This window comes from Eucyclogobius newberryi, unplaced genomic scaffold (genome assembly GCF_026437365.1).
Source record: "Eucyclogobius newberryi isolate DKJ021-1_F unplaced genomic scaffold, fEucNew1.0.hap1 SCAF_13, whole genome shotgun sequence".
NCBI lineage: Eukaryota > Metazoa > Chordata > Actinopteri > Gobiiformes > Gobiidae > Eucyclogobius > Eucyclogobius newberryi.
In genome coordinates this window covers 36,707,676-36,726,102 of record NW_027315757.1, presented here as the reverse complement: position 1 = coordinate 36,726,102, position 18,427 = coordinate 36,707,676, and the positions used below count along the sequence as shown (strand labels likewise).

The 18,427-nt window shown below is 50.1% G+C and overlaps 1 protein-coding gene across 1 annotated transcript in view; it reads left to right on the top strand.

The window, feature by feature from the left end:
• syt3 (synaptotagmin III) overlaps nucleotides 1–18,427 on the top strand; it is a 202,155-nt gene that overhangs the window by 102,933 nt on the left and 80,795 nt on the right. The window contains exons 3-4 of the mRNA XM_072443799.1: nucleotides 1,582–1,959; nucleotides 15,619–15,730. Of these exons, the coding sequence (XP_072299900.1) occupies nucleotides 1,582–1,959; nucleotides 15,619–15,730 (490 nt within the window). The remainder of the gene's footprint in view (nucleotides 1–1,581; nucleotides 1,960–15,618; nucleotides 15,731–18,427) is intronic.

The following is an 18,427-nucleotide window of genomic DNA, read 5'->3' as shown; positions in this document are numbered from 1 at the left end:
TGTGGCTCTTTAGTCTCACTTTGTGGCTCTTTAGTCTCACTATGTGGCTCTTTAGTCTCACTATGTGGCTCTTTAGTCTCACTATGTGGATCTTTAGTCTCACTATGTGGCTCTTTAGTCTCACTATGTGGCTCTCTTTAGTCTCACTATGTGGCTCTTTAGTCTCACTATGTGGCTCTCTTTAGTCTCACTATGTGGCTCTTTAGTCTCCCTATGTGGCTCTCTTTAGTCTCACTATGTGGCTCTTTAGTCTCCCTATGTGGCTCTTTAGTCTCACTATGTGGCTCTCTTTAGTCTCACTATGTGGCTCTTTAGTCTCACTATGTGGCTCTTTAGTCTCACTATGTGGCTCTCTTTAGTCTCACTATGTGGCTCTTTAGTCTCACTATGTGGCTCTTTAGTCTCACTATGTGGCTCTCTTTAGTCTCACTATGTGGCTCTCTTTAGTCTCACTATGTGGCTCTTTAGTCTCACTATGTGGCTCTTTAGTCTCACTATGTGGCTCTTTAGTCTCACTATGTGGCTCTTTAGTCTCACTATGTGGCTCTTTAGTCTCACTATGTGGCTCTTTAGTCTCACTATGTGGCTCTCTTTAGTCTCACTATGTGGCTCTCTTTAGTCTCACTATGTGGCTCTCTTTAGTCTCACTATGTGGCTCTTTAGTCTCACTATGTGGCTCTCTTTAGTCTCACTATGTGGCTCTCTTTAGTCTCACTATGTGGCTCTCTTTAGCCTCACTATGTGGCTCTCTTTAGTCTCACTATGTGGCTCTCTTTAGTCTCACTATGTGGCTCTCTTTAGTCTCACTATGTGGCTCTCTTTAGTCTCACTATGTGGCTCTTTAGTCTCACTATGTGGCTCTCTTTAGTCTCACTATGTGGCTCTTTAGTCTCACTATGTGGCTCTCTTTAGTCTCACTATGTGGCTCTCTTTAGCCTCACTATGTGGCTCTCTTTAGCCTCACTATGTGGCTCTCTTTAGTCTCACTATGTGGCTCTCTTTAGTCTCACTATGTGGCTCTCTTTAGCCTCACTATGTGGCTCTTTAGTCTCACTATGTGGCTCTTTAGTCTCACTATGTGGCTCTTTAGTCTCACTATGTGGCTCTCTTTAGTCTCACTATGTGGCTCTCTTTAGTCTCACTATGTGGCTCTTTAGTCTCACTATGTGGCTCTTTAGTCTCACTATGTGGCTCTTTAGTCTCACTATGTGGCTCTTTAGTCTCACTATGTGGCTCTCTTTAGTCTCACTATGTGGCTCTTTAGTCTCACTATGTGGCTCTTTAGTCTCACTATGTGGCTCTTTAGTCTCACTATGTGGCTCTCTTTAGTCTCACTATGTGGCTCTTTAGTCTCACTATGTGGCTCTTTAGTCTCACTATGTGGCTCTTTAGTCTCTCTCTCGTGTCGCGTGTGTTGCATCTTCTTCTTGACCTCTTCGCTCGGCGTCCACAGCGGTCAGCAGAAATGTCCCTCCTCTTGATGATCCCCCCGTCCCCGTGTGGTCGTTGTGGCGCCCCGTGTGGTCGTTGTGGCGCCCCCGTGTGGCGGTGGCACTAACACGTCTTCCTCGTCTTCCTCAGAGATCTCCGTGAGCCTTCTGTCCGTCATCGTCACCTTCTGCGGCATCGTCCTGCTCTCCGTCTCGCTCTTCGTCTCGTGGAAGCTGTGCTGGCTGCCGTGGCGGGACAAAGAGGGCGGCGGCCTGAGCCTGACGGCGGGGCTGTTGCCGGGCAGCGGGGGCCTGGCCAGTCTGGGAGCGACGCCGGGCTCGTCCCTCCTGCCGCCGCTGCTCCAGAGGAAAGAGGGTCACTCGTCCTCGTCCCTGTACCCCACGCTCGGGCAGCAGGGCCACCCGCACTTCAACGACCTGGTGGGGCTGGAGCGGGGCGAGGTGGTGGGGGGCCCCGAGACCCAGGAGCCCTCGTACCTGGACATGGACTCGTACCCCAACAACGCCGGTGAGTGTCAATCATTCATCAGCTTTTCACTCGCTGAACCAGGATGACAGAAATGTGAAAAACAAAGGTAAAAAAGAGAGGGAAACTTCAGATTGAAAGAAGCGTTTGTTTGACTTTATTCATTCATCTCATGGATAAAGTCCATCCATCCATCTTCTGCCGCTTTATCCGGGGCCGGGTCGCGGGGGCAGCAGTCTGAGCAGGGACTCCCAGACTTCCTTCTCCCCAGACACTTCCTCTAACTCCTCCGGGGGGATCCCGAGGCGTTCCCAGGCCAGCCGAGAGACATAGTCTCTCCAGCGTGTCCTGGGTCTTCCCCGGGGCCTCTTCCCGGTGGGACATGCCTGAAACACCTCCCGAGGGAGGCGCCCAGGAGGCTCCGGAACAGATGCCCGAGCCACCTCAGCTGGAGGAGCAGCGGCTCTACTCCGAGCTCCCCCCGTGTGGCCGAGCTCCTCACCTTATCTCTAAAGGAAGCGCCCAGCCACACGGCGGAGGAAACTCATTTCGACCGCTTGTATCCGCGATCTTGTCCTTCCGGTCATTACCCAAAGCTCATGACCATAGGTGAGGTCAGAACGTAGAGTGACCGGTAAATCCAGAGCTTTGTCTTTCGACTCCTTCTTCACCACAACAGTCGATGTAGCGACTGCATCACTGCAGCCGCTGCACCGATCCAACTGTCAATCTCACGCTCCATCCTTCCCTCACTCGTGAACAAGACCCCGAGATACTTGAACTCCTCCACTTGGGGCAAGGACACCCCACCCACCTGGAGAGGGCAAGCCACCTTTTTCCGGTCGAGAACCATGGCCTCGGATTTGGAGCTGATTCTCATCCCAGCCGCTTTACACTCGGCTGCAAACCGTCCCAGTGCATGTTGCAGGTCCGGGTTTGATGGAGCCATCAGGACAACATCGTCTGCAAACAGCAGAGATGAGATCCTGTGGTCCCCAAACCGGACACCCTCTGACCCCTGACTGCGCCTAGAAATTCTGTCCATAAAAATTATGAACAGAACCGGTGACAAAGGGCAGCCCTGGCGGAGCTGTTGCGGAAACTATTCTATAACAAATGACAGAGAAAATGAGGCAAAATATAACCAAGTTGTCTTGTTCAAAAGTGGTTCTTTATTTTAGCCGTGCACAGCCAAAAAAGCTCTCCCTGACATCTGCCGTTCTGTCCCTCCTGATCTGACCAGAGCAAACATTGAGTTCAGCTTATTAAGGCACAACAGGTGCCACATGTGCACAAAACCAGTCTAAACATATTGCAGAGAAACACACTCAATGTTCTACCTCATGTGAGACATCCTTGGATCCGCAGCTGTCAGTCTGTTTACCCAGGGACGTCTGCAGACAGAGTCATAAGAAGTGTGACCCAGATGTTAAACATATGTGACCTAAGTTCTGTGGCATCAGGCAAAGACATGACATTTTTACACCACAATTCCCCCCTTATGATTAGAATCAAACCCCTGGTTTATTATTAATCATTAGCAAAAAAATGTCAACAATGTATCAATCAATATAAGTAAATCAACAACCTGAAAATCAAAAGAATGTTAAACACATCATCTAAATTCAGCAGAAGCAAAACTGTCAAAGGAGAAACACTTAACACATGTTCAGAGTCTAAACCTTTTGTCCTGGGACTTTAAACCAGTGTCTCGATCCTCACATTACCACAAAATGAGCACATGTATTTAAAATGCAAACAATGATTAGTTCATCTCCGGTGATTAGGTTAAGTATATGATTAAGAATAGATAAAATAAAACCAAGTGGTTCTAATCTAATTTTTTTTTTTTTTTATATCTGAAACTAATCTACAGGACTCCTCTGCAGGTGGAGTCATCATCTGAGTCACTCACATGATCAGAATCACCAGGTGGAGTGATTGTGTCAGGTCCTGTACTTTGAATGGACACAAATTGGGCAGAAACCGTCTTACTAATCATCCTGTGTAAGCATGGGATCACACCCTGTGTAAGCATGGGATCACACCCTGTGTAAGCATGGGATCACACCCTGTGTAAGCATGGGATCACACCCTGTGTAAGCATGGGATCACACCCTGTGTAAGCATGGGATCACATCCTGTGTAAGCATGGGATCACACCCTGTGTAAGCATGGGATCACACAGGAGAATAGGATTAAGATCACTACCATAATTATAGCAAAATTGATAAGTCTGTTATGAACACCAACGAAGAGTGAGTGTGGGACAGAGTCTCTGACTCCATGAGATCACGGAGCTTAGTCAAATTTGCGAGTCCCTGTTGGATTGCTCCTCCATCCTCATCGTTAGAGGGAATGTATGTACAACAAGCTTGGCGTAGTAAAATGCAGACTCCGCCCTTTGAGGCTGTTATCAGATCGAGGACGATGTGATTCTGAAGTGCCACTGCATGAAGTGCAGCTCTTCTCTCTGTAATTCAATAGTAGCCAGTGTTGTGTTGATAAAGGAAGTAAATCTATAGCTAAGAGTCTCTACAGGCAACATCAGTTTAACTCACACCTAGATTTGGGAACAATGCCAATAATACTTTTTCCCCTGTTGTCCAAATGTTGTGGCTTTAAGTGAGTCATGATTCTGCAGAGTGCGAGTGTTACGGTCTAAACTTTGTTCTTTTGGACATATCAAATTAAGCAGAGCAATATGAAGTATCAACCATGTTAAAGCTGCAAACAACAACAACAACAACGGGACAAGAAACATGATTCTACAGATCAAAGACCTGTCGGTGCTCCTGTCGGTGCTCCTGCCGGTGCTCCTGTCGGTGCTCCTGCCGGTGCTCCTGTCGATCTTGTTGGAGCTCTTGGGCTCCAGGTGTGGCTCAGGAGCCATGAGGAAAGTGGGAAAGTGGAGAGTGTCTGTAGATGTGATTACCAAACGCTGCAGAGAAAAGTGGAGCTTTAAACTGCGCTGTGGTTTGGCAAAGTGCCACGTGCTCGGAGCACCCGATCAGACCGCTCTGGTTGTGCGGGTCGAGCCTTACGACCTGCTCTGCCCCCCGCTCTCTCGCACTTGAGATCGTTGCAACTCAAAGGTCCCACGACGTCCTCAGTGGTCGGCCCGTGTGTCTGACCCACAGGTGGACAGACAGCCTCCACAGGTGAGCTGAAGATGGCTCTGCAGTGTGATGCGTGAATCCAGGTGCCCCGTTCTGCAACTTTCACTGCAGTGTCGGTGATGAGAAGAACTTGTAGAGGCCCAATCCAACGCTTAGATCTCCAATGCTTGCGCCTCGGCTCTCGGACCAGGATCCAGTCACCTGGTTTGAAGTTGTGGAGGACAGCTTCAGCTGCCTTTGGGAGAGCCGTTTTCACCTGCACAGAAATAGAGAACAACAGTGCATACAATTCTTTACAGGACGCCATGTCCCGGCGTGGTACTCTGTGATCAGAGCTTTGACCACTGCGTTGCTGGAGGCGTGTTTCCATGGAAACGCCTCCACATGCCGGGACTAAGCATCGACAAATCTTTTGGGCATAAATGTTAAAATCTTTGTGAACCAATTTATCATTCCCCCTTCGATGCAGGTCACGGCCATGTGAAATCAGCACCATCTGCCTGAAAACATATTTAGATCAGCAGACCAACCAAACTTCAGCCCTTTTCCACGCCCCAGACTTCTTCCACACAGAGATTTCCTCTGTTGTGGCAAAGCTCTGCATGGCATTGAGAGAATGTGGGATGGATGCTACATGAGACACAAAACATACAGTAAAAATGGTCACAGTCCTATGGTTACTATGGTTACTATGGTTACAGATGTGTCTGGGCAGGGGACCTGAGCCCAGCACCTCTCAGTTAGTGCACACTGCAAACCCTACTCGGTTCCGTCCTGTGTCTGCGTCCCAAGATGCAGAACCATCTAGAAAAAGAATCAAATCAGGGTTAGTGAGCGGCTCCTCCCTCAGTGTGTGGCTCCTCCCTCAGTGTGTGGCTCCTCCCTCAGTGTGTGGCTCCTCCCTCAGTGTGTGGCTCCTCCCTCAGTGTGTGGCTCCTCCCTCAGTGTGTGGCTCCTCCCTCAGTGTGTGGCTCCTCCCTTAGGTCCGGTCAGTGGAAACATAACAATGAGATAGAAAGATGAGAAATTTTCTGCAACTGGGTCCAGTTTAGCAGAGAAATAAGCGACAGGTCGTAGGGAGCCCCCATGGTCAAAAGGACAGACGTCCTGCAGCCGTTGTGTTCGTGGACAGTCTGTGTGAAAGGTCTAGTTGGGTCGGGTCAGAGTTGGAGGCTTCTGTAAGGCCATTTTCAACTCACAGAAAGCTGTGTCTGCTTCCTCTGTCCAGGTCATTTTGTCATTAGTCCGAAGGCCTTTACTATGAATGAGTGCACTTAAAGGAGACTCCATTACAGAATAATTTGGGATGAATTGTCGACAATATGAACACATTCCCAGGAATGACATCAATTGTTTCTTAGTTATTGGTTTTGGAATATTTTGTATTGTTGCAACACGCTTTGTGGATATACTTTTGCCATGTTTAGATATCACATGACCCAGGAAGGTGACTTCCTCTTTAACAAATTGTAATTTAGAAAGGCTCGCTTTGTGGCCTTCTGCATGTAGATGTTTCAGCAGAGTCACTGTATCTTGTTTACATTGGTCGTCTGTAGAAGAGGCACAAAAGCAAATCATCTACATATTGTAATAAACAACTGCCCGGTGACAGTCGTAAAGGAGCCAATGAATCGCGCAGCGCTGCATTGTACCATGTTGGGGAGTGTACAAAACCCTGACACAGCCGCGTCAGAGTCCAGAGTCGGTTCTGAAACTCCAAAGAAAACCAAAACTGCGAGTCCTTGTGGACAGGAACCGAGAAAAAAGCATTAGCCAGATCCACAACAGTGAAATATTTTGATTCCTGTGGAATTTGAGATAAGATTGTGTATGGATTTGGCACCACTGCTGCTACGGCTCAACTGCTTCATTTACTGCTTTCAAATCATTTGTAAATCGCCATTTTGTGGGCGCCCCAGGTTCACCTGCTTTTTTCACAGGAAAAATGGGACTGCGTACCCCCCCAGATGTGCAAGGAACCATTACACCAGCCTTTTTTAATGCTTCGAACACTGGTGTAATACCTTCAATTGCCTCCGGACGCAAGGGATACTGTGGTCTACAAGGGCGCACATCAGATTTTGGGGTGATAACTACAGGATGACAACCGCGAATACATCCTACATCAGTTTGACCACTGGCCCAGAGCTGCTCTGGGACCTGTCTGAGTTCTGGAATAGCCTCTGCTTCTGCTTGAGACAAAAAACAACCCCCCTCTTCAGCAGCATTGCTCTTATCTATGTCTTTGGAAACACAACAAACCGAATGCAAAGCTAGAGACACACGCTTTCTCCAAGAATTTGTGGAATGTGAAAACAACGCATCAGAATCAGGAATTTCAACCCAGTCCTCCGCCACAGAACAATTTTTAACAAAATCTTGAGTTTCCCCCCAGTTAGCTGTAATAGGTTTTGATAATGCTAGATACATATTTGTATCAGACCAATTAAAATTTTCGAGATAGTCTGGGAGTGGCACAGAGACGCCAGAGAAATGATCATCCCAGTAAAAGAAGTCAGTCATCAGTACATCTTCCCCACATTCACACCATTGCACAGCATCATTCAGTTCTATGTCTGTGACAAACAAGGAATGTGTTGCAGCTCTCCTACGTCTCTAAAGTCAGTGTCATCAGTTTGCTTCACTTTGTTCTGAGCTAAAGAAATCAGTTCAATTGAGGAATTAGGGGTCAATTTCCAGTGAAAATCAGATTTGGGAGCTGTGAGCTCCATAAGGAAATTTGAATCATAATTTAATTCTTTGATAGTCGTCACCTTTAATCCATCTGAAGTGGAGATGAGACAAAGACCCAAATGACACATGAGATCTCGTCCAAGAAGATTGACAGGACACGAGTGAGAATATAGAAATTCATGTTTGAATTTTTGACCACTGCTATCAGAGCATGTTAAAGGAGAGGTATCAGAGCATGTTAAAGGAGAGGTGTAGTGTTCCTTTAATGTCTCACCAGACGCCGCTAATGAATATGTGTAGTGACCACTTAACTTGGGCTTTTTTTTAGTGCAGATTTTTTGACTACAGAACGTGTAGCTCCTGAGTCCACAAGAAAATTGATTTTTTCACCATTAACAATTAAAGAGAACTCTGGAAATTTAGAACTTGATTGAGATGTTGTGAGATAAATGTCATTAGGTTTAGCAGCTCGAGCCTCAAGATGAGAGATAGCGTGTGTGAGTAGTGTATCGTGCTCGTTACCCTCCTGCAGAGACAAGTGCTCTGGGTGTGTTGTCCCGGCTGCGGTTTCTGCCACGCGCTGAGACCCCCCTTCAGCCCCGTCCAGTCAGTCCGACCCATAAATCCCTCCAGGCCGCTGTTGGTTTAGGTGCTGTGGTGGTGCTGGATATGGCTGTTGCTGTGGCCCTGACCAGGCCTGTTGCTGTGGCTGTCCTGGAAATGGCCCAAAGTAGGCCCCATGCTGTGGTCCAGGACTGTGTGGTCGCAGGTTCTGATGTGGGCAGTCTCGATAGAAATGTCCAGATTTACCACACACGTAGCACGCACCTCTCTGTCTATGTATTGTCTGACCATGCATGACGCGCATGGTCAGACAGTACGTCTAGTTTGGGCCGTTTGATGCCGCCCACGTATGAGCCCTTGATTGCTTTGACAATGTTCTTGTGCAGTCCTCCGATTATTGCCTGACAGAGCAACACCTCATATGGACCGCCTGCTTGGTCTTTCAAGTCCTTCATGCCACTTTGTTGGTCAAACACCTGGGTGAGCCTGTGTATGTGTTCATCCGGGGACTCGTCTGGCATTTGTACGCATCTGTCAATTGCTGTTAAGTCATACACCAGCGGGAACTCACGGGCGATGGCAGTGGTCAGGGTTGTTATGGCAGCAGTGTATTCCACATTGCCCTGATTCTGCGGGATACTTGTCTTTATTTTCGCAAAGTCACTCAATGTCATAGCAAAACCCAGAATTTTACGACTTTCCAGTCCGGAGGGACGGTACTCGGCGCAAAACTCGGTGAAATCTTTGGCAAAGGTTTTTCCATCTGTGACTGGATTGGGCAGCGATTTCGCCACAGCCATGACCTCCTCCTTTGACCAGGGCCGGTGCACATAAAATTGCCCATCGGGTCCGGCCACTTCAATCATCGGACACGTTAGAAGCTGTCCTGGCGGTGCGTTGCTTCGCAGGGCCCGTGTCGCTGGTTGAAGTACGGGTGGTGCCCTCTCTGGTGTGGGGTGGGTGACGACCTCCACCATGTCCTCCTCCTCGAGCTTGGACATGGTGGTTCTGACTGGACAGGCGTCCAAATCCGGGTCCAGCCGCGCCGCAGAAAGGCAGGTGAGATCTGGGTAAATAGAAGGAACTGACACAGTAATATGTTCAGGTGAGAGTGTCCGTGTGTGTTGTGGTGCGGGTGTCCGTGTGTATGCAGGGGCACATGTGTTCTTGTGCCTGCACCAGCCTGTGTGCTCTGTGCAGGGTGTGCAGTGCTCTGTGCAGTGCTCTGTGCAGTGCTCTGTGCAGTGCTCTCTCTCTCACTCTCACTCTCTTTCACACTCACACCGGTCATCTGTTTGCATAATTTCTTCCTTTCCCGAGTTACGGCCTCAGTTTCCCACAGTTTGATCCATTTCTCGTGCTTCTCCATGTCTCCCACGTCCTCTGTGGACACCGTTTTATTTCCCTCTAATGTCTCTTTTTTTGTTTTTTCTAATTTTGCTTTCAGATTTGCAATTTGATTAGTGCTCAGTGAACCTCCAGTTGGAAATCCAAACTTATTCGCCCACGTTGGCAGGCATTCCAGACACTCCTTCCCATATTTATTTGACATTGCCAGCATGACAGGTGTCTCCGGGACATGACAGGTGTCTCCAGGACATGACAGGTGTCTCCGGGACATGACAGGTGTCTCCGGGACATGACAGGTGTCTCCGGGACATGACAGGTGTCTCCAGGACATGACAGGTGTCTCCGGGACATGACAGGTGTCTCCGGGACATGACAGGTGTCTCCAGGACATGACAGGTGTCTCCGGGACATGACAGGTGTCTCCGGGACATGACAGGTGTCTCCGGGACATGACAGGTGTCTCCAGGACATGACAGGTGTCTCCGGGACATGACAGGTGTCTCCAGGACATGACAGGTGTCTCCGGGACATGACAGGTGTCTCCAGGACATGACAGGTGTCTCCGGGACATGACAGGTGTCTCCGGGACGTGACAGGTGTCTCCGGGATGGACACTTCACTTTTAGATTGATTTCCATATCAGAGCTCTCTGCAAACTGCACACGTCTGTGCTGAGCGTATGTTTCTTTTTCGACGACTCTCTCGTCGACGCCTCCACCTGATGTGTGACGCTTGTATCTTTACCTCGTCTCGTCTCGTCACACCCTCCCTAGATTTAGCTTTCACTAAACTAATTGTCTCAGACAAAACTCGACCAAAGCTTTAGTGTTAAAACCAGGCTATTGGTCAGTGGGTCCAGGTGCGCCAGGACTTCCTGGACTTTACAGAAGGCTTAATGCCAACTGACAACCTAACCAGCGTGTGTTCTGACCCTGTCCCCAGGCACCTGCGATGAGGCTGCGTTTGGACACCAGCACAATGGGCTATTGTGTCTAGCAAAATTTGTTAAATGTTCAAATGCAATTGTGTCTAAATAGTAGTTTTAGAATTGTAAATGTCTCTAAAGAAAGACCTTTCAATTTGAATAAATTTAAAGGTGCTATTTTTAGACTAAAATTTAAAGTGCAGGGTACTACCTCAAAAATAGTCCCAGACACGTCCTTTAGTGTTTAAAATGTCAATAAAAATGGGTACCGGGCTAGTCAGAATAGTCTGTCTGTCGATTAACAGTTAACATACATAAAAAAAAACCTAGTCTACACATTTGAAACAAGACAACTCACCACAACTTTTCTCTTTGCTCGGATCCTAGCGCCGACGCTGTCTTCTCAGGCCAATGAGACGGTCCTCTCTCCCAAATGATGAGGAATGAGGCTGAAATCTTGTTATGGTTTCAGGTGGCCAAACACCGGTCACGGCCCGCGAAGACGAGTCATCGGACGAAGGATCCCACTTCTGACACCAAACTATTCTATAACAAATGACAGAGAAAATGAGGCAAAATATAACCAAGATGTCTTGTTCAAAAGTGGTTCTTTATTTTAGCCGTGCACAGCCAAAAAAGCTCTCCCTGACATCTGCCGTTCTGTCCCTCCTGATCTGACCAGAGCAAACATTGAGTTCAGCTTATTAAGGCACAACAGGTGCCACATGTGCACAAAACCAGTCTAAACATATTGCAGAGAAACACACTCAATGTTCTACCTCATGTGAGACATCCTTGGATCCGCAGCTGTCAGTCTGTTTACCCAGGGACGTCTGCAGACAGAGTCATAAGAAGTGTGACCCAGATGTTAAACATATGTGACCTAAGTTCTGTGGCATCAGGCAAAGACATTACATTTTTACACCACAGAGCCCAACATGCACTGGGAACAGGTCTGACTTACTGCCGGCAATGCGAAAACAGCTCCTGCTCCGGTCATACAGGGACCGACAGCCCTGAGCAAAGGGCCCCGGACCCCGTACTCGCGGAGCACCCCCCAAAGGACACCCCGAGGGACACGGTCGAAAGCCTTCTCCAGATCCACAAAGCACATGTGGACTGGTTGGGCAAACTCCCATGAACCCTCGAGCACCCGATGGAGGGTATAGAGCTGGTCCAGTGTTCCACGACCGGGACCAAAACCACTCTGCTCCTCCTGAATCCGAGGTTCGACTATCGGTCGGATTCTCCTCTCCAGTACCTTGGAATAGACCTTACCTGGGAGGCTGAGGAGTGTGATCCCTCTGTAGTTGGAACACACCCTCCGGTCCCCCTTCTTGAACAGAGGGACCACCACCCCAGTCTGCCAGTCCATAGGCACGGTCCCCGACCGCCACGCGATGTTGCAGAGACGTGTCAACCAAGACAGTCCTACAACATCCAGATACTTTAGGTACTCAGGGCGGATCTCATCCACCCCCGGAGCCCTGCCACCGAGGAGTTTGTGAACAACCTCAGTGACTTCAGCTTGGGTGATGGATGAGCCAGCCTCCGAGTCCCCGGTCTCTACTTCCTCTTCGGAAGACGTGACTGAGGGATTAAGGAGATCCTCAAAGTATTCCTTCCATCGTCCGACGACATCCCCAGTCGAGGTCAGCAGGCCTCCACCCGCACCGTAAACGGTGTTGGTGAGACACTGCTTCCCCCTCCTGAGGCGCCGGACGGTTTGCCAGAATTTCTTTGGTGCCGACCGATAGTCCTCCTCCATGGCCTCCCCGAACTCCTCCCAGGCCCGGGTTTTTGCCTCTGCGACAGCACGAGCCGCGGCTCGCTTGGCCTGCCGATACCCGTCGATGACCTCCGGAGACCTACAAGCCAGAGTGGCCTGATAGGCCTCCTTCTTCAGTCTGACGGCATCCCTTACTTCCGGTGTCCACCACCGGGTTCGGGGGTTGCCGCCACGACAGGCACCGGAGACCTTGTGACCACAGCTCCGAGCAGCCGCATCAACAATGGAGGCGGAGAACATGGTCCACTCGGACTCAATGTCCCCAGCCTCCCCCGGGACATGGGAGAAGCTCTCCCGGAGGTGCGAGTCGAATACCCTACTGACAGAGGGCTCCACTAGACGTTCCCAACAGACCCTCACAATGCGCTTGGGTCTGCCAAGTCTGTCCGGCTTCCTCCTCCGCCAGCGGATCCAACTCACCACCAGGTGGTGATCGGTTGACAACTCTGCCCCTCTCTTCACCCGAGTGTCCAAGACACGCGGCCGGAGGTCTGATGACACGACAACAAAGTCGATCATTGACCTCCGGCCTAGGGTGTCCTGGTGCCATGTGCACTGATGAACACCCTTGTGCTTGAACATGGTGTTCGTTATGGACAATCCGTGGCTAGCACAGAAGTCCAATAACTGAACACCGCTCGGGTTCAGATCGGGGAAGCCGTTCTTCCCGATCACCCCTCTCCAGGTGTCACTGTCATTGCCCACGTGGGCGTTGAAGTCCCCCAGTAGAACAACGGAGTCCCCGGTCGGTGCACTGTCCAGTACCCCTCCCAAGGACTCCAAGAAGGCCGGGTACTCTGCACTGCTGTTCGGCCCGTAGGCCGCCACAACAGTGAGAGACCTGTCCCCCACCCGAAGGCGGAGGGACGCGACCCTCTCGTTCACCGGGGTAAACTCCAACACGTGGCGGCTGAGCTGAGGGCCTATCAGCAAGCCCACACCAGCCCGCCGCCTCTCCCCGCGGGCAACACCAGAGAAGTGGAGCGTCCAGCCCCTCTCGAGGAGATGGGTTCCAGAGCCCAAACTGTGCGTGGAGGTGAGGCCGACTATATCTAGTCGGTATCGCTCAACCTCCCGCACAAGCTCAGGCTCTTTCCCCCCCAGCGAGGTGACATTCCATGTCCCCAGAGTTAGTCTCTGTGTCTGGAGATCTGGTCGCCGAGGCCCCTGCCGTCGACTGCCGCCCAGATCTCTCTGCACCGGCCCCTTATGGATCCTCATGCGGGTGGTGGGCCCACGGGAGGGCGGCCCCACGTCGCTCTTTCGGGCTGTGCCCGGCCGGGCCCCGTGGGGTAAGACCCGGCCACCAGGCGCTCGCCATGGAGCACCCATCCCAGGCCTGGCTCCAGGATGGGGCCCCGGTGACGCCGATCTGGGCGACGTAAACGGCCTTGTTCGTGTCGTCGTCATAAGAGGCTTCTGAACCGATCTTTGTCTGACCCGTCACCTAGGACCTGTTTGCCTTGGGAGACCCTACCAGGGGCATGAAGCCCCCGACAACATAGCTCCCGGGATCATTCGGGCACTCAAACCCCTCCACCACGTTAAGGTGTCGGTTCAAGGAGAGGGTGGTGGATAAAGTCGTTCTCCAGAAATATAAGTTTGTAAATCCTGAAGTTAAAATGTGTAAAACAAAAGTGAGCGGACGTGATGCACGTTTAGTTCAGTTTTACCGTGTTTAAAAGCATGTTTCTTTGCAGAATAATAAGAATAAACTTTGAAAACACTGCCACACGTGAGTCTGGTAGAACATCGTCCACAGATCTGACCCGTAACCTTGTCTCCATCAACCACCTCATGACATCAGCAGGTGGAACAGAGCATCAGCAGCATTACATATGAAACAGAACCCAGATTTTGTTGCTTCTGTTCTCTGACAGTGTTTTCTCAAACGAGAGCTGAAGGGGGCGCTCTACCCTCAAAGAGACCTCCTGTGACCTCCAACTGACCTCGTGTGACCTCCTGTGACCTCCAACTGACCTCATGTGACCTCCTGTGACCTCATGTGACCTCATGTGACCTCCTGTGACCTCCAACTTACCTCATGTGACCATATGTGACCTCCTGTGACCTACTGTGACCTCAATGTGACCTCCTGTGACCTCAAAGTGACCTCCTGTGACCTCATGTGACCTCCTGTGACCTCATGTGACCTCATGTGACCTCAAAGTGACCTCCTATGACCTCAAAGTGACCTCATGTGACCTCAAAGTGACCTCCTGTGACCTTATGTGACCTCCTGTGACCTAATGTGACCTCCTGTGACCTCATGTGACCACCTGTGACCTGAAAGTGACCTCCTATGACCTCAAAGTGACCTCATGTGACCTCAAAGTGACCTCCTGTGACCTCATGTGACCTCCTGTGACCTTCTGTGACCTCCTGTGACCTGATGTGACCTCAAAGTGACCTCGTGTGACCTCCTGTGACCTCAAAGTGACCTCCTGTGACCTCAAAGTGACCTCATGTGACCTCCTGTGACCTCAAAGTGACCTCCTGTGACCTCAAAGTGACCTCCTGTGACCTCATGTGACATCCTGTAACCTCATGTGACCTCAAAGTGACCTTCTGTGACCTCCTGTGATCTCCTTTGACCTCATGTGACCTCATGTGACCTCCTGTGACCTCATGTGTCCTCAAAGTGACCTCATGTGACCTCCTGTAACCTCCTGTGACCTCAAAGTGACCTTCTCTGACCTCCTGTGACCTCATGTGACCTCCTGTGACCTCAAAGTGACCTCAAAGTGACCTTCTGTGGCCTCCTGTGACCTTCTGTGACCTCCTGTGACCTCATGTGACCTCCTGTGACCTCAAAGTGACCTCCTGTGACCTCAAAGTGACCTCATGTGACCTCATGTGACCTCCTGTGACCTCAAAGTGACCTCATGTGACATCCTGTAACCTCATGTGACCTCAAAGTGACCTTCTGTGACCTGTGACCTCCTGTGATCTTCTTTGACCTCATGTGACCTCATGTGACCTCCTGTGACCTCAAAGTGACCTCCTGTGACCTCATGTGACCTCCTGTAACCTCCTGTGACCTCAAAGTGACCTTCTGTGACCTCCTGTGACCTCATGTGACCTCCTGTGACCTCAAAGTGACCTCAAAGTGACCTTCTGTGGCCTCCTGTGACCTTCTGTGACCTCCTGTGACCTCAAAGTGACCTCCTGTAACCTCCTGTGACCTAAAAGTGACCTTCTGTGACCTCCTGTGACCTCATGTGACCTCAAAGTGACCTCATGTGACTGTGTGTTTTTAGGGACGCTGAAGCTGAGTCAGACTTCGCCGGACGTCCCGAACGCAGAGGGAGGCGGAGCTCAGCCTCAGAAGGAGCTGCCCAACGCCCACTCCAAGGAGCAGGTCACAGCGCGGTACGTCCAATCACAGAGCAGCTCACAGCTCAGCACGCCCACTTCAGGTTAAAGTGCTCCAGGTTCTTGTCTGTCTGGATGAAGGTTCTTCTGCTGCAGGTTCTTGTCTGTCTGGATGAAGGTTCTTCTGCTCCAGGTTCTTGTCTGTCTGAATGAAGGTTCTTCTGCTGTAGGTTCTTGTCTGTCTGGATGAAGGTTCTTCTGCTGCAGGTTCTTGTCTGTCTGGATCTTGTCTGTCTGGATGAAGGTTCTTCTGCTGCAGGTTCTTGTCTGTCTGGATGAAGGTTCTTCTGCTCCAGGTTCTTGTCTGTCTGGATCAAGGTTCTTCTTCTCCAGGTTCTTGTCTGTCTGGATGAAGGTTCTTCTGCTGCAGGTTCTTGTCTGTCTGGATCTTGTCTGTCTGGATGAAGGTTCTTCTGCTGCAGGTTCTTGTCCGTCTGGATGAAGGTTCTTCTGCTGCAGGTTCTTGTCCGTCTGGATGAAGGTTCTTCTGCTGCAGGTTCTTGTCTGTCTGGATGAAGGTTCTTCTGCTGCAGGTTCTTGTCCGTCTGGATGAAGGTTCTTCTGCTGCAGGTTCTTGTCCGTCTGGATGAAGGTTCTTCTGCTGCAGGTTCTTGTCCGTCTGGATGAAGGTTCTTCTGCTGCAGGTTCTTGTCTGTCTGGATGAAGGTTCTTCTGCTCCAGGTTCTTGTCTGTCTGGATGCAGGTTCTTCTGCTGCAGGTTCTTGTCTGTCTGGATGAAGGTTCTTCTGCTCCAGGTTCTTGTCTGTCTGAATGAAGGTTCTTCTGCTGTAGGTTCTTGTCTGTCTGGATGAAGGTTCTTCTGCTCCAGGTTCTTGTCTGTCTGGATCAAGGTTCTTCTTCTCCAGGTTCTTGTCTGTCTGGATGAAGGTTCTTCTGCTGCAGGTTCTTGTCTGTCTGGATCTTGTCTGTCTGGATGAAGGTTGTTCTGCTGCAGGTTCTTGTCTGTCTGGATGAAGGTTCTTCTGCTGCAGGTTCTTGTCCGTCTGGATGAAGGTTCTTCTGCTGCAGGTTCTTGTCTGTCTGGATGAAGGTTCTTCTACTGCAGGTTCTTGTCTGTCTGGATGAAGGTTCTTCTGCTGCAGGTTCTTGTCTGTCTGGATGAAGGTTCTTCTGCTGCAGGTTCTTGTCTGTCTGGATGAAGGTTCTTCTGCTGCAGGTTCTTTTCTGTCTGGATCTTGTCTGTCTGGATGAAGGTTCTTCTGCTGCAGGTTCTTGTCTGTCTGGATGAAGGTTCTTCTGCTGCAGGTTCTTGTCTGTCTGGATGAAGGTTCTTCTGCTCCAGGTTCTTGTCTGTCTGGATGAAGGTTCTTCTGCTGCAGGTTCTTGTCCGTCTGGATGAAGGTTCTTCTGCTGCAGGTTCTTGTCTGTCTGGATGAAGGTTCTTCTGCTGCAGGTTCTTGTCCGTCTGGATGAAGGTTCTTCTGCTGCAGGTTCTTGTCCGTCTGGATGAAGGTTCTTCTGGTGCAGGTTCTTGTCAGTCTGGATGAAGGTTCTTCTGCTGCAGGTTCTTGTCTGTCTGGATGAAGGTTCTTCTGCTGCAGGTTCTTGTCTGTCTGGATGAAGGTTCTTCTGCCGCAGGTTCTTGTCAGTCTGGATGAAGGTTCTTCTGCTGCAGGTTCTTGTCTGTCTGGATGAAGGTTCTTCTGCCGCAGGTTCTTGTCTGTCTGGATGAAGGTCCTTCTGCTGCAGGTTCTTGTCTGTCTGGATGAAGGTTCTTCTGCTGCAGGTTCTTGTCTGTCTGGATGAAGGTTCTTCTGCTGCAGGTTCTTGTCCGTCTGGATGAAGGTTCTTCTGCTGCAGGTTCTTGTCTGTCTGGATGAAGGTTCTTCTGCTGCAGGTTATTGTCTGTTTGGATGAAGGTTCTTCTGCTGCAGGTTCTTGTCCGTCTGGATGAAGGTTCTTCTGCTCCAGGTTCTTGTCTGTCTGGATGAAGGTTCTTCTGCTCCAGGTTCTTATCTGTCTGGATGAAGGTTCTTCTGCTCCAGGTTCTTGTCTGTCTGGATGAAGGTTCTTCTGCTCCAGGTTCTTATCTGTCTGGATGAAGGTTCTTCTGCTCCAGGTTCTTGTCTGTCTGGATGAAGGTTCTTCTGCTGCAGGTTCTTGTCTGTCTGGATGAAGGTTCTTCTGCCGCAGGTTCTTGTCTGTCTGGATGAAGGTTCTTCTGCTGCAGGTTCTTGTCTGTCTGGATGAAGGTTCTTCTGCTGCAGGTTCTTGTCTGTCTGGATGAAGGTTCTTCTGCTGCAGGTTCTTGTCTGTCTGGATGAAGGTTCTTCTGCTGCAGGTTCTTGTCCGTCTGGATGAAGGTTCTTCTGCTGCAGGTTCTTGTCTGTCTGGATGAAGGTTCTTCTGCCGCAGGTTCTTGTCCGTCTGGATGAAGGTTCTTCTGCTGCAGGTTCTTGTCTGTCTGGATGAAGGTTCTTCTGCTGCAGGTTCTTGTCTGTCTGGATGAAGGTTCTTCTGCTCCAGGTTCTTGTCTGTCTGGATGAAGGTTCTTCTGCCGCAGGTTCTTGTCTGTCTGGATGAAGGTTCTTCTGCCGCAGGTTCTTGTCTGTCTGGATGAAGGTTCTTCTGCTGCAGGTTCTTGTCTGTCTGGATGAAGGTTCTTCTGCTCCAGGTTCTTGTCTGTCTGGATGAAGGTTCTTCTGCCGCAGGTTCTTGTCTGTCTGGATGAAG